Raw genomic sequence first — 18453 nt, 5'->3', positions numbered from 1 at the left:
TCAATTTGGGAGCTCATTACATAAATCCATATTAAACTCTTTAGCCCGTATTTAACACCATAACAAGGATAGTGAAATGGATTTTACTCCAGGTGGCGAGGAGCCAAAGTCTGCCCTTCCCCTTTTAAATTCCTCCCCCAGACTCCTCTTCTGCAACGTGGAAAAATGCCTTTCTGCAGGCAGGAGAGCGCGGGCAAACCCGCGTGCGCAGGGATGACGAAGCCCACCAGTCTGAGCTGCCAGTGCTAAGCAAATCGAATATATTCTCGTCTTCGGAGTGATAATGGCAACGTGTTTTTGTGCCTCGTGCGGGCGCTCCACGTGCCACCCTGCACCTCTGACCCTGAGTATGAATCAAAGCAAAATTAATATAGCACCCAGCGGTTTCCTACACAGGACCACGTGTAATTCTCTACCTGTCTGGGGGTTGTTTTCCTGAAATCCTCCCGTCACGGAGCAAGGACACCAAGTTAGCGTTGCTGACAAATATGCCTGAAGATTAATTTGCCCTTTCCCCCTAAACCAAACACACTCAGCTGTTTCTTCCCCTTCCTTATCGCTGCTCTAACGGCAGCGCAGCAAATGGGTTTCTGCCGGGAAGGTGACAAGGTAGCGCTACGTAGAAAAACCCATCAGCGCTGGGGACTGCCGGCGATGCATCTCCCGACCTTCTTACTCCTGAACTCTGCAGGGTAACTTCATCTGCGCTTCTGAAGGAAACCGTTATGGAAAAATGAGCACCTGCAAAAGGAGGGGACGTGGATGACGAAGAGGGGTTGATGAGGTTCAACAAGGGCAAGGGCAGGGTCCTGCACCTTGGGAGGAACAACCCCAGGCACCAGTACAGGCTGGGGCTGACCTGCTGGAGAGCAGCTCTGTGGAGAGGGACCTGGGTGTGCTGGTGGACGACAGGTTGACCATGAGCCAGCAGTGTGCCCTGGCTGCCAAGAAGGCCAATGGGATCCTGGGGTGCATTAGGAGAAGTGTGGCCAGCAGGTCGAGGAAGGTTGTCCTTCCCCTCTACACTGCCCTGGTGAGGCCCCATCTGGAGTCCTGTGTCCAGTTCTGGGCTCCCCAGTTCAAGAAAGATGAGGAGCTACTGGAGGGAGTCCAGCGGAGGGCTACGAGGATGAGGAGGGGACTGGAGCATCTCTCCTAGGAGGAGAGGCTGAGGGAGCTGGGCTTGTTCAGCCTGGAGAAGAGAAGGCTGCGAGGGGACCTTAGAAATGCCTCTAAATATCTGCAGGGCGGGTGTCAGGAGGACGGGGCCAGACTCTTCTCAGTGGTGCCCAGCGACAGGACAAGGGGCAACGGGCACAAACTGAAGCAGAGGAAGTTCCAGCTGAAGATGAGGAAGAACTTCTTCCCTCTGAGGGTGCAGAGGCAAACAACTCTTCAGTAACTTCAAACACCTAGCCAGCGCCCTGCTACTGAATATATGAGAACCCCGCGCTTTCTGATGCGGTTATTTTAAGGCCACCCTCGATAAACAGCCCAATACTACTGAAGTCATTCGATCAGTAGCCATCCCAGTGAGTTACTGGGAGGTGTGGGGCAAAACCTTTGCCACACCAGCATCACGTTAGCAGTTTAGGCAATAGTTTGCCTTTCATCTCTAAGGCTTTTCTCGGTATTTTTCCCCCAATTTCTTCTTTAGAGGTAAAGGAAGAAAGTCCAAACCCACACAGGCTGCGAAATCCAGCGTGGCCCCATAACAACTCCCCATTTAATGGTTGAAACTCAGGCCGTGGATATTTCCCTGGGAAGGGGGGCAGAAGGATCCTGGCCCACGGGCAGCCCGCAGAGCCTTAGACGTACATTCAAGAACGACCACGGCTTCTCTGAAACTCGTGCCGTCACCTCTCCCGACGGTAAATCCCCCTCGCAGGAGCCGCACTCTGTAGCATCACTCACTTCTCATTTGGTTTCTTTTTCTTTTTTCCCCCCCATTTTTGCAAGATCAGCTGCCGCCGATGCTCTCTTTATGACTTCGAGCGCATCGACGTATCGAAGGTCTCATTAAAACTCTTAATCGTCTGCTACCTTTAAAATACAGAAACGAAAAGGCTCTCGCATCTTCACAGTCTACTCGAGTAACCTGTACGTAAAAAAACAAACCCCAAAGTGCTTTCACATGTAGACCACACGCACAGTGACTCTTCCCCTTTCCGTGTATGAAATTCAAATATAGAGATATATGGCTCTATAGATGTGCTCGCAGCGGAGTTACGCCAAACCGGAGCGAGCAGCTCTCCGATGAGCTCTTCCTGGAAACCTGCTTTCTCTGCGCTCAGATTCCTACAGGAAAAATGAAGCTTTCCGGTGTGCAAGCCTAGTCGTTCACACCACGCTTCTGAAACCCAAAAATCTAATTTTCAAGGTTTAAAAACCAAAAAGCCCCACGAACCCAATAAATCACAGTCACAGTTCCTATATGAAGTCACTGCATCCAGTTCTCGGCACCAAACCCATGCAGGACTGAAAAGCACATCAACTTTCCATATTTATAACACAGTCATTTCAGTTCTGCTCCTCTGACAAATTAAATGCTAATAGATCTCAAAGCCTTAGAACTAATTGTGCAGTTATTCATTCTATCTTGTGATTATTCCGACATTACCATGTAAAGTCAATATACAGTAAGTGATATTTTAATTAACACCACTTAAACCCTAATTGCATTCCAGTTCCCAGTGATTATTATTTATCAACATACATCCTTTATTAAAGATAAAAAAAATCACGGTAAGGCTGGACCTTAAATGGTTAATAGATTTATAGGAGATTATTACCCTTCTCCGTCTTTTTTTTTTTAAATTATCCTAAATTTATTGTAACACATAGTTGTGTTCCTGTAATAGACAACAGCTTTTTCGCTTTTACATGCAATAAGTTTCAGAAGATTTTCTGTAACCACTTCTTTACAGAACCTTTCTGCTTGGATCACTCTTTAATTGTATGGTTTGTTTCTTCAAAGAAAGCACAAACACGTCCGTAAACGACCCAGGAAGCACAAACGTTCTTAGGTGTTTACCTGACACCTTAGATGACTAAGGTAACTCCAAAAAGAGCTTCCAAAATCTCAGTCTTCCAGACCTCCCTCATCTGCTCTTGACTGCTGAAGCCATGAGAGCTCCTCATCTACTTCCATTTCTCCCAGGAGCTCCTGGCTCACCCAAACTTCTCCCCCTGGTCGTACAAACCTGCGTCCAAATCCCGAGAGCTCGCTCCCAGCCCCCAGCACCGGCACCTTCGCCCACTTCATTGAGGGTACGTTGGTGGTCCCAACAGAGACCCGCAACCATGAGCCAGCAGTGTGCCCTGGCTGCCAAGAAGGCCAATGGGATCCTGGGATGCATTAGGAGCAGTGTGGCCAGCAGGTCGAGGGAGGTTCTCCTTCCCCTCTATTCTGCCCTGGTGAGGCCCCATCTGGAGTCCTGTGTCCAGTTCTGGGCTCCCCACTTCAAGAAAGATGAGGAGCTGCTGGAGAGAGTCCAGCAGAGGGCTACGAGGATGGTGAGGGGACTGGAGCATCTCCCCTACGAGGGGAGGCTGAGGGAGCTGGGCTTGTTCAGCCTGGAGAAGAGAAGGCTGAGAGGGGATCTTAGAAATGCCTCTAAATATCTGCAGGGTGGGGGTCAGGAGGACGGGGACAGACTCTTTCCAGTGGTGCCCAGCAACAGGACAAGGGGCAATGGGCACAAACTGAAGCAGAGGAAGTTCCAGCTGAAGATGAGGAAGAACTTCTTCCCTCTGAGGGTGACGGAGCCCTGGCCCCGGCTGCCCAGGGAGGCTGTGGAGTCTCCTTCTCTGAAGATATTCAAGCCCCGCCTGGACGCGGTGCTGTGCAGCCTGCTGTGGGTGACCCTGCTTGGGCAGGGGGTTGGGCTGGGTGACCCACAGAGGTCCCTTCCAACCCTGAACATTTTGTGATTCTGTGAACCCTAAACCCAAGGCGAAAGCAGTGAAGCCTCCCGCGCCGCACAGCAGCCGCCCACCAGCAGCACTCCCCAGGGACGGACAACATCAAGGTCCAACCGCTGCTTGTCTCAGACTTGCACAAGCTACAACCACATCCCTCCTACTTACAACAGGACCATTAATTCTGGGCTGCACGCTCCTCTCTCATGTTGAAGCCATCTATAAAAACTCCTCCTGTTCACCCTACCTAGGTCTTTTACACGCAGCAAGGCAGCTGAGAAACACCTCACCCCAGAATACCTGGTATTTCACAGGAACACGTCCACTGATGAGAAATCCTACGTCAGACCAGGAGACATCTGGTCTCACCACACTCTCCCATGACCCCTCTCCCCAGACCAGGGCCCTCGCTTTTGCTGAATTTCTCCCTGAGTGTCCAGATATTCCAAGTTTTGCCTGCACTGCCATTTCACTCGGTCGGGGAGAAGCAGACTGACTCCAGCACAGAAGCTCTTCTCCTGAGCTTCAGAGGAGACCGTGGTGGTGTAGAAACCCAGCTGCCAGGTTTCCAAACCATTAACGCTCTTATGGAACAAAGCCACCATTTTTTTATATCAGTATTTTAAGACGAGATCAAGCACATCTAACAACATCTTTGTAGAAGGCCAAAGTTTCCACCAACGTTCACAACATCAATGGAAAGCACAAACAGGCATGATCTCACGAACCCAACTAATCCTTTCCTACACCCCATGGCCATATTCAAAACCATTCCCAGCAGATATTTATCTAACTTATTCTTAAATATTTGCAAAGATGGAAGCTCCAAAAACCTTCCAAGATGATCCCTTCCAGCCCATCTACCCTGAGGTGCCTTCTAGCACCTCTGCTGTTTTTAGGACGGCCTTTATACACCAATTATTTTCTTTTTAAATAGAAAAATATTCTGCTGATTTTGCATTTCTGCATACGCCTGTTATAAATCCCCAGCAAGGTGTCCTAATATTATGGCAAAGACCACCATAAAAGCATATAAACTGAATTTATTCTTACTATTATCATGATTATTACTGCTTATGTGGTGCAATAAACGCCAACAGCTTACCAGTTGCGCATACCAAAATAAGGATGTTAAATTTCTTGTTCCAACACAAAAAAAACCACTCTACACTGTGGTTCAGGAGGTTATTCTTCTCCCCGTCCCTGGGCATCAGGCGCTTTTATGGTTTTTTGCTGCCACTGGTCTCCCCTGAAGCACCTCTTTGGCCATCACCAGTGGCGAAGCTCCTTTTGGGGACGATGACACAGCACGTTAAATTCCCCCAGGGTCCGGAGCCACCAGGCACAGCCCTCCTGCATCCCACGGAAGGTTACACCTCACAGCCCTAAGGTGTATTTACAACTTAGCACCATTTCTTTCCTTTCGAAGCATCTCAAATACTCCAGGCTGTGTCGCAGCTCAGTAGAGCGCAGCTTTGGCAGCATCAAACCAGCAGAGATATATTCTACTCCGAAATTTATGAGTGGGATCTTGGAATCGTCTCTCACTTCTTTCTTCTGCTCTGTCTCTGCCTACACAATGCAAAGCAGCTCTGTGAAATTTGCTATTTCTAACGCCGGGCGTCAGGAGCAGACTGGAGAGACAACGCGTCCCAGCCTCCCCCACCAAGGCAGGAGCGGGATTACCAGCACAAAGCTACATCCGCCCAACCTCTTCTTAAAATTTCCGATAATAAAGAGCATTCCTCCTCGCTACTTTTTCACCATTTCACCAACCATCACGAAAAAACGCCGGTTTTTGAAAAAATCCAATAATAAAGAGCATTCCTCATCGCTACTTTTTCACCGTCTTACCAATCATTATGAAAAAACGATGGTTTTTTAAAATTTCCAATAAGAAAGCGCATTCCTCCTCGCTACTTTTTCACCGTTTCACCAACCGTTACGAAAAAAACGCTGTTTTTTTAAAATTTCCGATAATAAAGAGCATTCCTCATCGCTATTTTTTCACCCTTTTACCAACCGTTACAAAAAAATGCTGTTTTTTTAATATTTCCGATAAAGAGCATTCCTCCTCGCTACTTTGTCACTGTTTCACCAATCGTCAAGAAAAAACGCTGTTTTTTTTAAATTCCCGATAATAAAGAGCATAACTCGTCGCTACTTTTTCACCCTTTTACCAACCATTATGAAAAAACGCCGTATTTTAAAAATTTCCGACAATAAAGAGCATTCCTCATTGCTACTTCTTCAGTTTTACTAACTGTTACGAAAAAACGCTGGTTTTTTAAAATTTCCGATAATAAAGAGCATTCCTCATCGCTACTTTATCCCTGTTTTACCAACCATTAAGAAAAAATGCTGGTTTTTTAAAAATTTCCAATAATGAAGGGCATTCCTCCTCGCTACTTTTTCACTGTTTTACCAACCGTTACGAAAAAACGCTGCTTTTTTAAAAAATTCCGATAATAAAGAGCATTCCTCATCGCTACTTTTTCACCGTTTTACCAATCTTCAAGAAAAAACGCTGTTTTTTTAAAATTTCCAATAAAGAGCATTCCTCATGGCTACTTTTTCACCGTTTTACCAATCATCAAGAAAAAACGCTGTTTTTTAAAAATTTCCGATAATAAAGCGCGTTCCTCCTCGCTACTTTTTCACCATTTTACCAACCGTTATGAAAAAAACACTGCTTTTTTAAAATTTCTGACAATAAAGAGCATTCCGCATCGCTAATTTTTCACTGTTTTACCAATCGTTACGAAAAAATGCTGGTTTTTAAATATTTCCGATAATAAAGAGCATTCCTCATCGCTTCTTTTTCACTCTTTTACCAATCGTCAAGAAAAAATGCCAGTTTTTTAAAATTTCCAATAATAAAGCGCATTCCTCATCGCTACTTTTTCACCGTTTTACCAATCGTTAAGAAAAAAACGCTGCTTTTTTAAATTTCTGATAATAAAGAGCATTCCTCATCACTACTTTTTCACCGTTTTACCAATCGTCAAGAAAAAAATGCTGTTTTTTAAAAATTTCCGATAATAAAGCGTGTTCCTCCTCACTACTTTTTCACCGTTTTACCAACCGTTACGAAAAAAACACTGCTTTTTTAAAATTTCTGACAATAAAGAGCATTCCTCGTCACTACTTTTTCACCGTTTCACCAATCATCAAGAAAAAATGCTGGTTTTTAAATATTTCCGATAATAAAGAGCATTCCTCCTTGCTTCTTTTTCACTGTTTTACCAATCGTCAAGAAAAAATGCCAGTTTTTTAAAATTTCCAATAATAAAGAGCATTCCTTATTGCTACTTTTTCACCGTTTTACCAATCGTTAAGGAAAAACGCTGTTTTTTTAATATTTCCGATACTAAAAAGCATTCCTCATCGCTACTTTTTCACTGTTTTACCAACCATTACGAAAAAACGCTGTTTTTTAAAAAATTTCTGATAAGAAAGAGCATTCCTCATCGCTACTTTTTCACTGTTTTAACAACCGTCACGAAAAAACGCTGTTTTTTTAAAATATCCGATAATAAAGAGCATTCCTCCTCGCTAATTTTTCACCGTTTTACCAATCGTCAAGAAAAAAACACTGTTTTTTTTTAATTTCCAATAAAGAGCATTCCTCATCGCTACTTTTTCACTGTTTGTTAAGAAAAAAACACTGTTTTTTTTTAAATTTCCAATAAAGAGCATTCCTCACCGCTACTTTGTCACTGTTTTACCAACCCTTACAAAAAACCCCTGGGTTCCCTGATACTCCAAATCACGGGTTTTATTTCAGATTAATTTTAACGCTAACCATCAGCAAGATTAACGCAGATGGTTTGGCTTTCCAACACGCTGGCAAGGACTGAAAATCTGATGTTTTAATGCCCAATATTAACTCAGTTTCTTAGCACATTGATGGATTTTCTTTGTGGCTGCTTTTTTATTGGGGAAGTAATTATAAATAATACTATGCTATAATTATAAAAACTAATAAGCAAGGAAAAGTAATTCACAGGTTTCCCAGCCTAAGTCTTCTTCTACAGAAGCCTTTGCAAAGATCTTGCGTGAAGAAAAATGTTAAATCTGCTAAGCTGAAAACCTGGCATGAGCAGGAGCTATGCAACTTGTAGAGGAATTAAAAAGATAGAAAAAATAGATTTTTACCAGAAAGGGCACCTTCCTGAGCTGCAGATCTGTCTAGCAAGGAATTTATTGCACCTTGTGAATATCTGTCGGGTGGATCTGCGAGAAGCCACCGGCGTAAAGCAAATCACTGGCTGGGAGCTCTTTATGGGAAGCTTTTCCTCCGGGACTCTCGCCGCCTCTGAAGTTACGCGTGTCCATCACTCACCGCCACGCCGCTCGCTACTCATTTTCCAGGTGTGCAAATAACAGGTTTTACACGGCTATAAAGAGACGACAGCCAGCTGAGATCTCTTACATCTGCCTTTTTTTTGCTGAGAATTTGTTTCTCTGCCACAACGTAACCAGAATAATTCTTGTGGGCTGCGGTCCTGGCGCCCGCTCCGTCCGCTCGCGTGTTCCCACAGACCATAAAAAGCCCATCAGCCTTCAGCAGAGCCACAAAGCAGAAAGAGAAGCACCCAAGCCTCAAAAACCCAGAACGTGCGAGTTGGAGACGATGAGACACCCAAAATCTTTAAATCTGCCTCATTTATTGTTTTGTTTCTTACAGAAATAAACGGCATTTAAGGCTGTTTTTCTTCCTCTTGTGATAAAATCACAGAATCACAGGATGTTCAGGGCTGGCAGGGACCTCTGTGGGTCACCCAGTCCAACCCCCTGCCCAAGCAGGGTCACCCACAGCAGGCTGCACAGGACCATGTCCAGGGGGGGCCTGAATATCTCCAGAGAAGGAGACTCCACAGCCTCCCTGGGCAGCCTGGGCCAGGGCTCCGTCACCCTCAGAGGGAAGAAGTTCTTCCTCATCTTCAGCTGGAGCTTCCTCTGCTCCAGTTTGTGCCTGTTGCCCCTTGTCCTGTCGCTGGGCACCACTGGAAAGAGTCTGGCCCTGTCCTCCTGACACCCACCCTGCACATATTTAGAGGCATTTCTAAGGTCCCCTCTCAGCCTTCTCTTCTCCAGGCTGAACAAGCCCAGCTCCCTCAGCCTTTCCTCGCAGGAGAGATGCTCCAGTCCCCTCCTCATCCTCGTAGCCCTCCGTTGGACTCTCTCCAGTAGCTCCTCATCTTTGTTGAACTGGGGAGCCCAGAACTGGACACAGTACACCAGATGGGACCTCACCAGGGCAGAGTAGAGGGGGAGGAGAACCTCCCTCGACCTGCTGGCCATACTCCTCCTCATGCACCCCAGGATCCCATTGGCCTTCTTGGCAGCCAGGGCACACTGCTGGCTCATGGTCACCCTGTCGTCCACCAGGACACCCAGGTCCCTCTCCACAGAGCTGCTCTCCAGCAGGTCTGCCCCAGCCTGTACTGATGCACGGGCTTGTGAGCGATCGCTTCCTAAGATGGTAACGTTAAGGTTGTTAACGAGAAATAAAGGAAAAAGCAGATAAAACAATCCCAAGTGCTTTTTCCCCAAGTGTGCTGGAATCCACGAATGTACTTTGATTTATTGACTAATGCTGGTACCGCAGACCACCTCCCACCACTTACTCTACTCTAGTTCATAACGCACTGGTAAGTACCATGCCTCTCCAGCCATAATCTCAGCTAAATAGGACAGAAATTTTATATTTCTCAGGGAGCTCGTTGGCTTTTTATAGTCTCAGCAACACACATCGAAATAGTTCTGAGCATCCTATAGCCACATCTGGAATGCTAAAAGTGGAAGCTATTATCTGCGTGAGCTCACAGCCTGGATGGCTTTCACTTCTCATTTCTGTATTGTCTAATTCCAATTTAGCATCACAGCCTTCCCATTTGGTCTCAATCTGAGCTCATTTATACTTGCTTTAATGCCAACTTACGTGCTGCTACTACTTCAGGTCCTGCAGCTAATAGTTGCCAGCAGTGGATGTGACTCCATGCATCCGCGTAATGACGACGGTAGTAGGAGCAATCCGACTGCTTACACCCTTCTACCCGAATAAAATTTCCAAAATCCCCAAAAAGAACATTCGCATCACATTTAGCCCACTGGATGGTGCAAATTATTTGCAATAAATAAAACCAAAAAACTATCTGTAGCCTTTTGCATCACTAAAATGAAAAAGTGACTATTTTACTCTGACACAAGTTTGGGGTAGAAATCACCGTTAGGGTAAAATCATTATTAGTTTGATAAAAGGTTGGTCTTAACCCCATGCATCAGTACAGGCTTGGGGCGGACCTGCTGGAGAGCAGCTCTGTGGAGAGGGACCTGGGTGTCCTGGTGGACAACAGGGTGACCATGAGCCAGCAGCATGCCCTGGGTGCCAAGAAGGCCAGTGGGATCCTGGGGTGCATCAAGAGGAGTGTGGCCAGCAGGACGAGGGAAGTTCTCCTCCCCCTCTACTCTGCCCTGGTGAAGCCCCATCTCAAGTACTGTGTCCAGTTCTGGGCTCCCCACTTCAAGAAAGATGAGGAGCTACTGGAGAGAGTCCAGCGGAGGGCTACGAGGATGAGGAGGGGACTGGAGCATCTCTCCTACGAGGAGAGGCTGAGGGAGCTGGGCTTGTTCAGCCTGGAGAAGAGAAGGCTGCGAGGGGACCTTAGAAATGCTTATAAATATCTGCAGGGTGGGTGTCAGGAGGACGGGGCCAGACTCTTTCCAGTGGTGCCCAGCGACAGGACAAGGGGCAACGGGCACAAACTGAAGCAGAGGAAGCTCCAGCTGAAGATGAGGAAGAACTTCTTCCCTCTGAGGGTGATGGAGCCCTGGCCCAGGCTGCCCAGGGAGGCTGTGGAGTCTCCTTCTCTGGAGATATTCCAGCCCCGCCTGGACGCAATGCTGTGCAGCCTGCTCTGGGTGACCCTGCTTGGGCAGGGGGTTGGGCTGGGTGACCCACAGAGGTCCCTTCCAACCCCTACCATCCTGTGATTCTGTGACTCCGGTTTTCAGAAAAAGGAAGCTCAGCTAAGCCTTCCACACATCTCCATTTATGTCCCTTCCACGTTCATGGCTCCAGAAAGGGATGACAGCTTTTAACGAGCGTACGGAAACCTCACTGGGCTCTCACAAACCCAGGGAGAGCCCCTGCCCGAGCCCCCCACCAGACCCCAGCTACTCGGCAGAGTTAAAGCCGAGCACCAAACACGTGCTGAGCATGGCCCGACAAAATCCGAGCAGAGGGGGCTATGTTCCTCCTGCCACGGCCAGCCCCACCGCTTCATGTGCATCTACAGCTGGCTTCTCCACCACCTGCGCGTGCTGGCCCTCCCTCCACCTCCGAGGAACGGGAGGAGCATCGTTTGAATATCTGATTAAACAGCCAGAAAAAAAGTAAACCATCACTTAAAAAGGGAAATGGAGACAGTTTACAATAATGTCCCATAGCTCTTGATAGATTTTCTTTTCATTTTCTTCTATTTAATTTTTTTATCCAAAAATCTATCCAATTTTTTATCCAAATCAAATTTTATCCAATTTTTATCCATAATAAACACCAGCAGAGAGCGTGAAATTTACTGACAGCATTTCACTTGCCGTGCCCGGTTGGGAGCAGCACCAAGTCACCCAGCTTCTCCTAGGATGATCCCAGCGCCGGATTAAACCCCACTACAGCAGGAGATGGCCTGTTTCCTTCAGCCGTTCACGCGTGTGAATATCATCCAAGCGCACGAACTGAACACGAAAAAATAACGAAAGCAGAAAGAAAACGAACAAAAACCAGAGGCAAAACGACTGCGCGTCTCCCCACAGCAAGGAGGAAGCCCAGGCTGGAGGATCTGCTAGCAGGAGGAGGATGACAACAAGGACTGTATGGATGGCACGTTTCTTCTCCATTCCCCCCTCCCGATCTCCCGTTAAGCTGCGTAGCTTCACGGCTGCAAGGTGTCTGCTGCAGGAGCGTCCAGGGGACAGAAGGGTTGGGAGGTCTCCGACAATTCCCCAGTTGCTACTGGAGTTGATTTTAGGCAAGGGACAGAAAAGAAGGAGAACAGGCTGAAGGAGATGCTGAATCACGAGGGAGGAGAGCTTCAAAGACGTGCACAATCCACGTTCAGCCGTTCATTTGGGACCAAGGCAGAAAACAGAGGGAGAAATCAGTACAGGCTGGGGCAGACCTGCTGGAGAGCAGCTCTGTGGAGCGGGACTTGGGTGTGCTGGTGGACGACAGGGTGACCATGAGCCAGCAGTGTGCCCTGGCTGCCAAGAAGGCCAATGGCATCCTGGGATGCATTAAGAAGAGTATGGCCAGCAGGTCGAGGGAGGTTCTCCTTCCCCTCTACTCTGCCCTAGTGAGGCCTCCTCTGGAGTGCTGGGTCCAGTTGTGGGCTCCCCAGTTCAAGAAAGATGAGGAGCTGCTGGAGGGAGTCCAGCAGTGGAGGGCTACGAGGATGAGGAGGGGACTGGAGCATCTCTCCTATGAGGAAAGGCTGAGGGAGCTGGGCTTGTTCAGCCTGGAGAAGAGAAGGCTGAGAGGGGACCTTAGAAATGCCTACAAATATCTGCAGGGTGGGTGTCAGGAGGATGGGGCCAGACTCTTTCCAGTGGTGCCCAGCGACAGGACAAGGGGCAACGGGCACAAACTGAAGCAGAGGAAGCTCCAGCTGAAGATGAGGAAGAACTTCTTCCCTCTGAGGGTGACGGAGCCCTGGCCCAGGCTGCCCAAGGAGGTTGTGGAGTCTCCTTCTCTGGAGATATTCGAGCCCCGCCTGGACAAGGTCCTCTACAGCCTACTGTAGGTGACCCTGCTTGGGCACGGGGTTGGACTGGGTGACCCACAGAGGTCCCTTCCAACCCCAACCATTCTGTGATTCTGTGATACCTCAGCCCTGTTCCTTAAGTATCTGCACGGGACTTGGCAAACTGGAGATCTGAGGCTTCCAACGGTGCTTACTCCTCAGTTCTGTCTACCAGGCCATCTCAGCCATGGCCACGATGCCCTGCCACCTCGCTCCACCCCGCCTGGAGCCACTCTGGATAACAGTGCTCGTAAGGCTACAGCTTACAGGGCTGCTCTGTGATGGATCTCAGCACCAATCCTGCTCCGGGTTCACACAGGAGTCCCCAAGAGCCAGACTACTACAGGTAACAAGAACGTGGACTGCGGCCATACTCCTTTCTCTAATTCCAGAAGACCAGATTTTTGGCAAAGCTTTAAAACTTCACAGTGATGCCGCATGGAAACTTTTCAAAGGATTTCCCCCCAAAATTCTATGGTGTGAGCTATCAGGCTGGTTAATTGACCTCAGTAGGGCTGTCTTGGTTATTTGTGAGCTACCAAGATTCTGCTCTTCCCAGTCCAAACTGGAGAACGAACGAGGCTTCCGCACGTTCTCTCGTTCTCAGCTTATTGGCATAATTCATGAGAAGCAGCAAGTGTAACCTGCAGCCCAGTGCAGGCCATTAATCATTTACAACCCAGAAACTCTGCGAGGCTTTTATCCCCTTTTTACATACCATCTAGCTTCAGATGAAGACATCTTTCTGTTCCTTAAAAACCCATCAAGCAGTCCACCCCCAGCGCCGCCCAGAAAAACCAAACACCTATTAATTTCAGAGCAACAAACAGACAAAAAATTCATCCTTCCAGCACGCAGACAAAAACCTTCTGATCTCAACACTTGGCTGCCCTTGATGTCCCACTGACAAACCGCTCTTTCTCTTCTTCCTTTTTCTTCTCTTTCCCCGAGACAAATGTTCTACAAGAGCTTAATGCAGAGCTAGGTATGATATCATTCTCCACCGCTTACGGACTACTTTATTCCATCACCTCACCCGTTTCTGATCGCCTTCTGATATTCCAGCGGGATAAAGCCCACCAACAGACAGCAAGACATCGCCGTTGGCTTTTCATGAAGGTTTAGGTGGCCTCCAGAGTCATTTCTAGGACAAGGTCGGCATTTGTAATTGCCCCAGCGAACAAAACGCCTCAAACTATCTGGACGCGCTTTTAACCGCGGCCAGCAAGCTGGATAAGTAAGAGGGAGTAAAGAACAGTAGCTGCTCATTTGGGATTTTTATGTTAATAGCATTAATTACATCTACAATTCCGCGTGTCCTCTACATCTTACCAGGCTCCGGGATGATTAGCTGCGCGCTGGCCTGCGCGTTTCCAGCTTCGTTTTCAGCTATGCACTGATAAAAACCTTCATCTGACTTTACCAAGCCCAGAATCCGTAAGTTGCTGCCGCCCTGGAGAGACAGAAAAAGAGAAAGGAAGGAAGGAGAGAGAATTAATTAGAAAAAAGAAACCACCACCCAAAGCGAAGGTGGATTATAAAACCTTTCCAGAACGGCTACGCTGCGAAACATGGGACTGTGTGTAACCTCAGCCCGAGCTCACACAGCCCTGGTCCATCGAGGGCCGTAACCACGAGCCCTTTCCTCAGGAATCTTTCAACCCCCTGGGGTCTTCACGATTTGACGGTGCCCATGGCCCAAGGCCAAATTCACTCTCCCGCAGAGCCCGTCCGACCCCCTCCTCGAGACGTCAGCTCCGAATTACAGCCGGCGCTCGAGCTGGATTTTGTCTCGGCCCTTTGCTGCAGGGGAGATTTAAAAGAACTTTCAACCTCTGCGTCTTTGAACAAATTCTGCTCTGAAGGTCAAGAGGCCTGGAGATCCTCCAGAAAAGGTCACGCCGCGCTTACTTCGTCTGAAACAGATTTGACTTTTAACTTCTGTTAGCACAAGCAGAAACCAATTATGTTGGGTAAAAAATATCCTCAGTGAGGGGAATTTCTGGCTGAAACGTACCTTCCCTTCACTGTTAAGCGAAATAATTTTGTGACGCTTCCACCAGACAACCAGGACAGCAACACAGCTGTCCTTTCCCCAAATGGCTCCTGGCTTCTTAATAAGTGATGACGCCCAGAAAAAGGACTGAATTTGCTATTGCGCAGGGCTGAATAAGTGTATTCTGCACAAAAACCACATTAGGAAGAATTTCCTTTTCTGACAGGTAATTAAAAGACACGGCGATAATCAATACCACCAGTTACCAAGGTGAAAAATGAGAAAGCGCTGAACCAAGCCCTGTCTCTGAACAAGCCACATCTCATGGCCTACGGACATTTTCCCATGGGCTGAAGTTTTCAGGGGTGTTCCCCAACACCTCAGCTCACTCGCATCGCTTTCACAACCCCAGGCACCAGTACAGGCTGGGGCGGACCTGCTGGAGAGCAGATCTGTGGAGTGGGACCTGGGTGTCCTGGTGGACGACAGGGTGACCATGAGCCAGCAGTGTGCCCTGGCTGCTAAGAAGGCCAATGGGATCCTGGGGTGCATCAAGAGGAATGTGGCCAGCAGGTCGAGGGAGGTTCTCCTTCCCCTCTACTCTGCCCTAGTGAGGCCCTATCTGGAGTCCTGTGTCCAGTGCTGGGCTCCCCACTGCAAGAAAGATGAGGAGCTACTGGAGAGAGTCCAGCGGAGGACTACGAGGATGAGGAGGGGACTGGAGCATCTCTCCTACAAGGAGAGGCTGAGGGAGCTGGGCTTGTTCAGCCTGGAGAAGAGAAGGCTGAGAGGGGACCTTAGAAATGCTTACAAATATCTGCAGGGTGGATGTCAGGAGGATGGGGCCAGACTCTTTCCAGTGGTGTCCAGCGACAGGACAAGGGGCAACGGGCACAAACTGAAGCAGAGGAAGTTCCAGCTGAACAGGAGGAAGAACTTCTTCCCTCTGAGGGTGACAGAGCCCTGGCCCAGGCTGCCCAGGGAGGCTGTGGAGTCTCCTTCTCTGGAGATATTCCAGACCAACCTGGACAAGGTCCTCTACAGCCTGCTGTGGGTGACCCTGCTTTGGCAGGAGGGTTGGACTAGATGGTCCACAGAGGTCCCTTCCAACCCCTGCCATTCTGTGATTCTGTGAAGGCCAAGCTAAATCGACCCTTTCAGAAAACACAGCAGAAATTCTTAGCCCTTATTATAGTGATATTTAAACTAAAAAAAACGTTGGAGTCCTGGGTGGGGGTGTTACTTTGGGCAGGGTGCACCGCAACTCTCTTCGAAAAGGCGTAATTACGTCAAGTGACCCTCGCTGTTTTTAACCCCCGGTGTCACTGTATGGTCTCCTTGGAGAAGAGACCTGTGATTTTTGTCTGCCAAGGACAACAGTAAGGGAAGCCGTTAACATGTAGTAAACAATATTATTAATAGCAACCCAGAGTATGACCTGACACTGTTACTTCTCCCTGGCTCAGCTCGCACTAAAGCCAGGAGACAACGTCAACGCGCTTGACCTAACACATCTCAATGCAACGTGCCTTATTTGTATTCAGAGACAGCAGAAATTTGGTTTCCTTTGGGAAAACCACTATATTTATGAAGGCAAGCATCAGATCAAGCATCAGAACACATTTCACAACTTAATAGAAAACAGATTTCTAATAAGTAATTGCCAGGTAATTACCACTATCTGAAAATAGTCGCTGGGAATGACCACTTCTCCATTCTTGATCCACTCCACTGTAGGAACGGGCTTGCCAGACACGGCGCATTCAAACTCAATATCCATGCTCTCGTAGGCATAAAGGCTTGAAGGGCGAATTAAAAACCACGGTGGAACTGAAAAAAAGATGGGGGAAAAAATGACAGTGGCAATGAGTGGATATAAATTGAGGCTTAGCAAGTACATCACTTCAATAAGCCTGAAAAATATTAGACATAAACAGAAAAATACATCTGTAGTTCAAATCATTCTCTTTAACCCCGAGCCTATCAAAAATTAAATACGAGGGGAAGCGCTTATTCTAGAAAATTCAATTAAAACAGCTGACGTTCGCTTTTATTTTACTAAAACAAAGAAATAAAACCTCAATTTAGAAGACACACAGGATTTCTGTATAACAAAAAAATAAATATAGCTCACACTAAGCGAGTACGGGGGTTATAAAACCTCTTTCATTTCAAAGGATCAGAGGCCAACTGCATACGGAACGAGGTCCTACAAGTCAACGCATGGACGGGCACATACAGGTACAAGACAAGCCCACCGACAAATGACATAAAATTAGAAGTATTTAAAGTAGAGACATTTTCACATAACCAAGAAGGATTTCTGACTGGGTTTACAGAAGACGAGGAGACAACCAATAACCAGGAACTCTGTCCCGAGCGACTGGAAGAAGAAAAAGGTCAAGTAATCTTTGCCGAAAATGAATTCTTATTAAGCTAGCAATTATCTGTTGCCTTGTATTACTGTAATGTATTCACAGTTTTTCAGTATGCTAGACGATATGCTAATTTAATTTCACTATTATTGTAATACTAGGACGACAGGAATTAGCAAGTTGAGGAAAACCGTTAATAACATCATCATTCTAATGAGCCCACCCCCCATCATACTGGAAAACACACACAAGCACCGAGCAGCCCACGCACGTTGTGTCAGTTTTTGTAAGGGAACGACGGTCTCCGTTTTGAATAGCCACCAAGAAGCCACCAGAGATGAACTTCTGAGCACCATCCATGCCTTATCATCTCAGACAGAAAATCCAACTGCAGTTCTTGAGCCATCGTTCCCAATGTCTGACCGTAATGTTTATAAAGACATAATATTAAGAAAGAAAACCCCTCTAAATTAAAAGAAGCTGAAAATTATAAACCCAATCGCCCAGACGCTAAGCAGCGTGGTCTCGCATCCCTAACTCCAGCCCCTTTTTAGCAAGGACGACAGCTCACTCCTCAACCACCCGATCAAATTCCATTTCTCCGCAGCCTCCCTCGGCATTCCAGCTCACCCGAGAGCAACTCCAGATTTAATTTCAAGCTTCCTATTTAGTACGTGGCTTCATGCTTTCTTATTTTCAGGCTTATCTCTGCAAATCAAATGATTGATTTCCCAGGGGGTTTCTTTTTCCTCTGGCTCCTTTTTCTACAATACCTGCGTGATCCACAGTTTGTTTTTAAACGCGTAGGAGCTGGACGCTAAGAGGTGCCACTAGCCAAGCCACCAGTGAAAGGGCAAAAGTACCCCCCTCCTTTTTCTTGTCCAGTTAACGATGATTTAGAGCAGCTCGATTTCCAGTACTCACTAAACTAATGGGGGGTTTCTGCACATCAGACCAAAAAGTCTCGCTGGGGATGCAGAAATCGAGGAAAACCGTTAAAATGTCTGAACATCACAACGTGGTATAAGCACCACAACCGGCGTCCGGTAGGAATACTGTGCCAGACGTGCAGATAAAACCATGCTCTTCAGGGCTTCAATTTTACCACCCCAACTACAAAACTCTTTTTTTTTTTTGATTTATTGACAATAGTTTCGAGCTTTGGTAATAAGTGAAGGCAGAGTCCTAGGCATCATCACCTCTTCCATCATACGCTCGCAATTCATCCCGAGTGCTCTCCAAACGCGTACAACAAGGTGGGAGTACTCATGAGAAAAGGAGGAGCTACTGGAGAGTCCAGCGGAGGGCTATGAGGATGAGGAGGGGACTGGAGCATCTCTCCTACGAGGAGAGG

At 47.4% G+C, this 18453-nt stretch overlaps 1 protein-coding gene across 1 annotated transcript in view; it reads right to left on the bottom strand.

Annotated features, from left to right (window-relative positions):
- Positions 1–18453, bottom strand: part of LOC104339063 (netrin receptor DCC) — a 680511-nt gene that overhangs the window by 256035 nt on the left and 406023 nt on the right. Inside the window, exons 6-7 of the mRNA XM_075411440.1 lie at positions 16400–16554; positions 14061–14181 (exon numbers count right to left, since the gene is read on the bottom strand). Coding sequence (XP_075267555.1) covers positions 14061–14181; positions 16400–16554 — 276 coding nt within the window. The remainder of the gene's footprint in view (positions 1–14060; positions 14182–16399; positions 16555–18453) is intronic.

This window comes from Opisthocomus hoazin, chromosome Z (assembly GCF_030867145.1).
Source record: "Opisthocomus hoazin isolate bOpiHoa1 chromosome Z, bOpiHoa1.hap1, whole genome shotgun sequence".
In the NCBI taxonomy this organism is placed as follows: domain Eukaryota; kingdom Metazoa; phylum Chordata; class Aves; order Opisthocomiformes; family Opisthocomidae; genus Opisthocomus; species Opisthocomus hoazin.
Note: the sequence above shows the minus strand (reverse complement) of the source record. Positions and strands in the feature narration are given on the sequence as shown.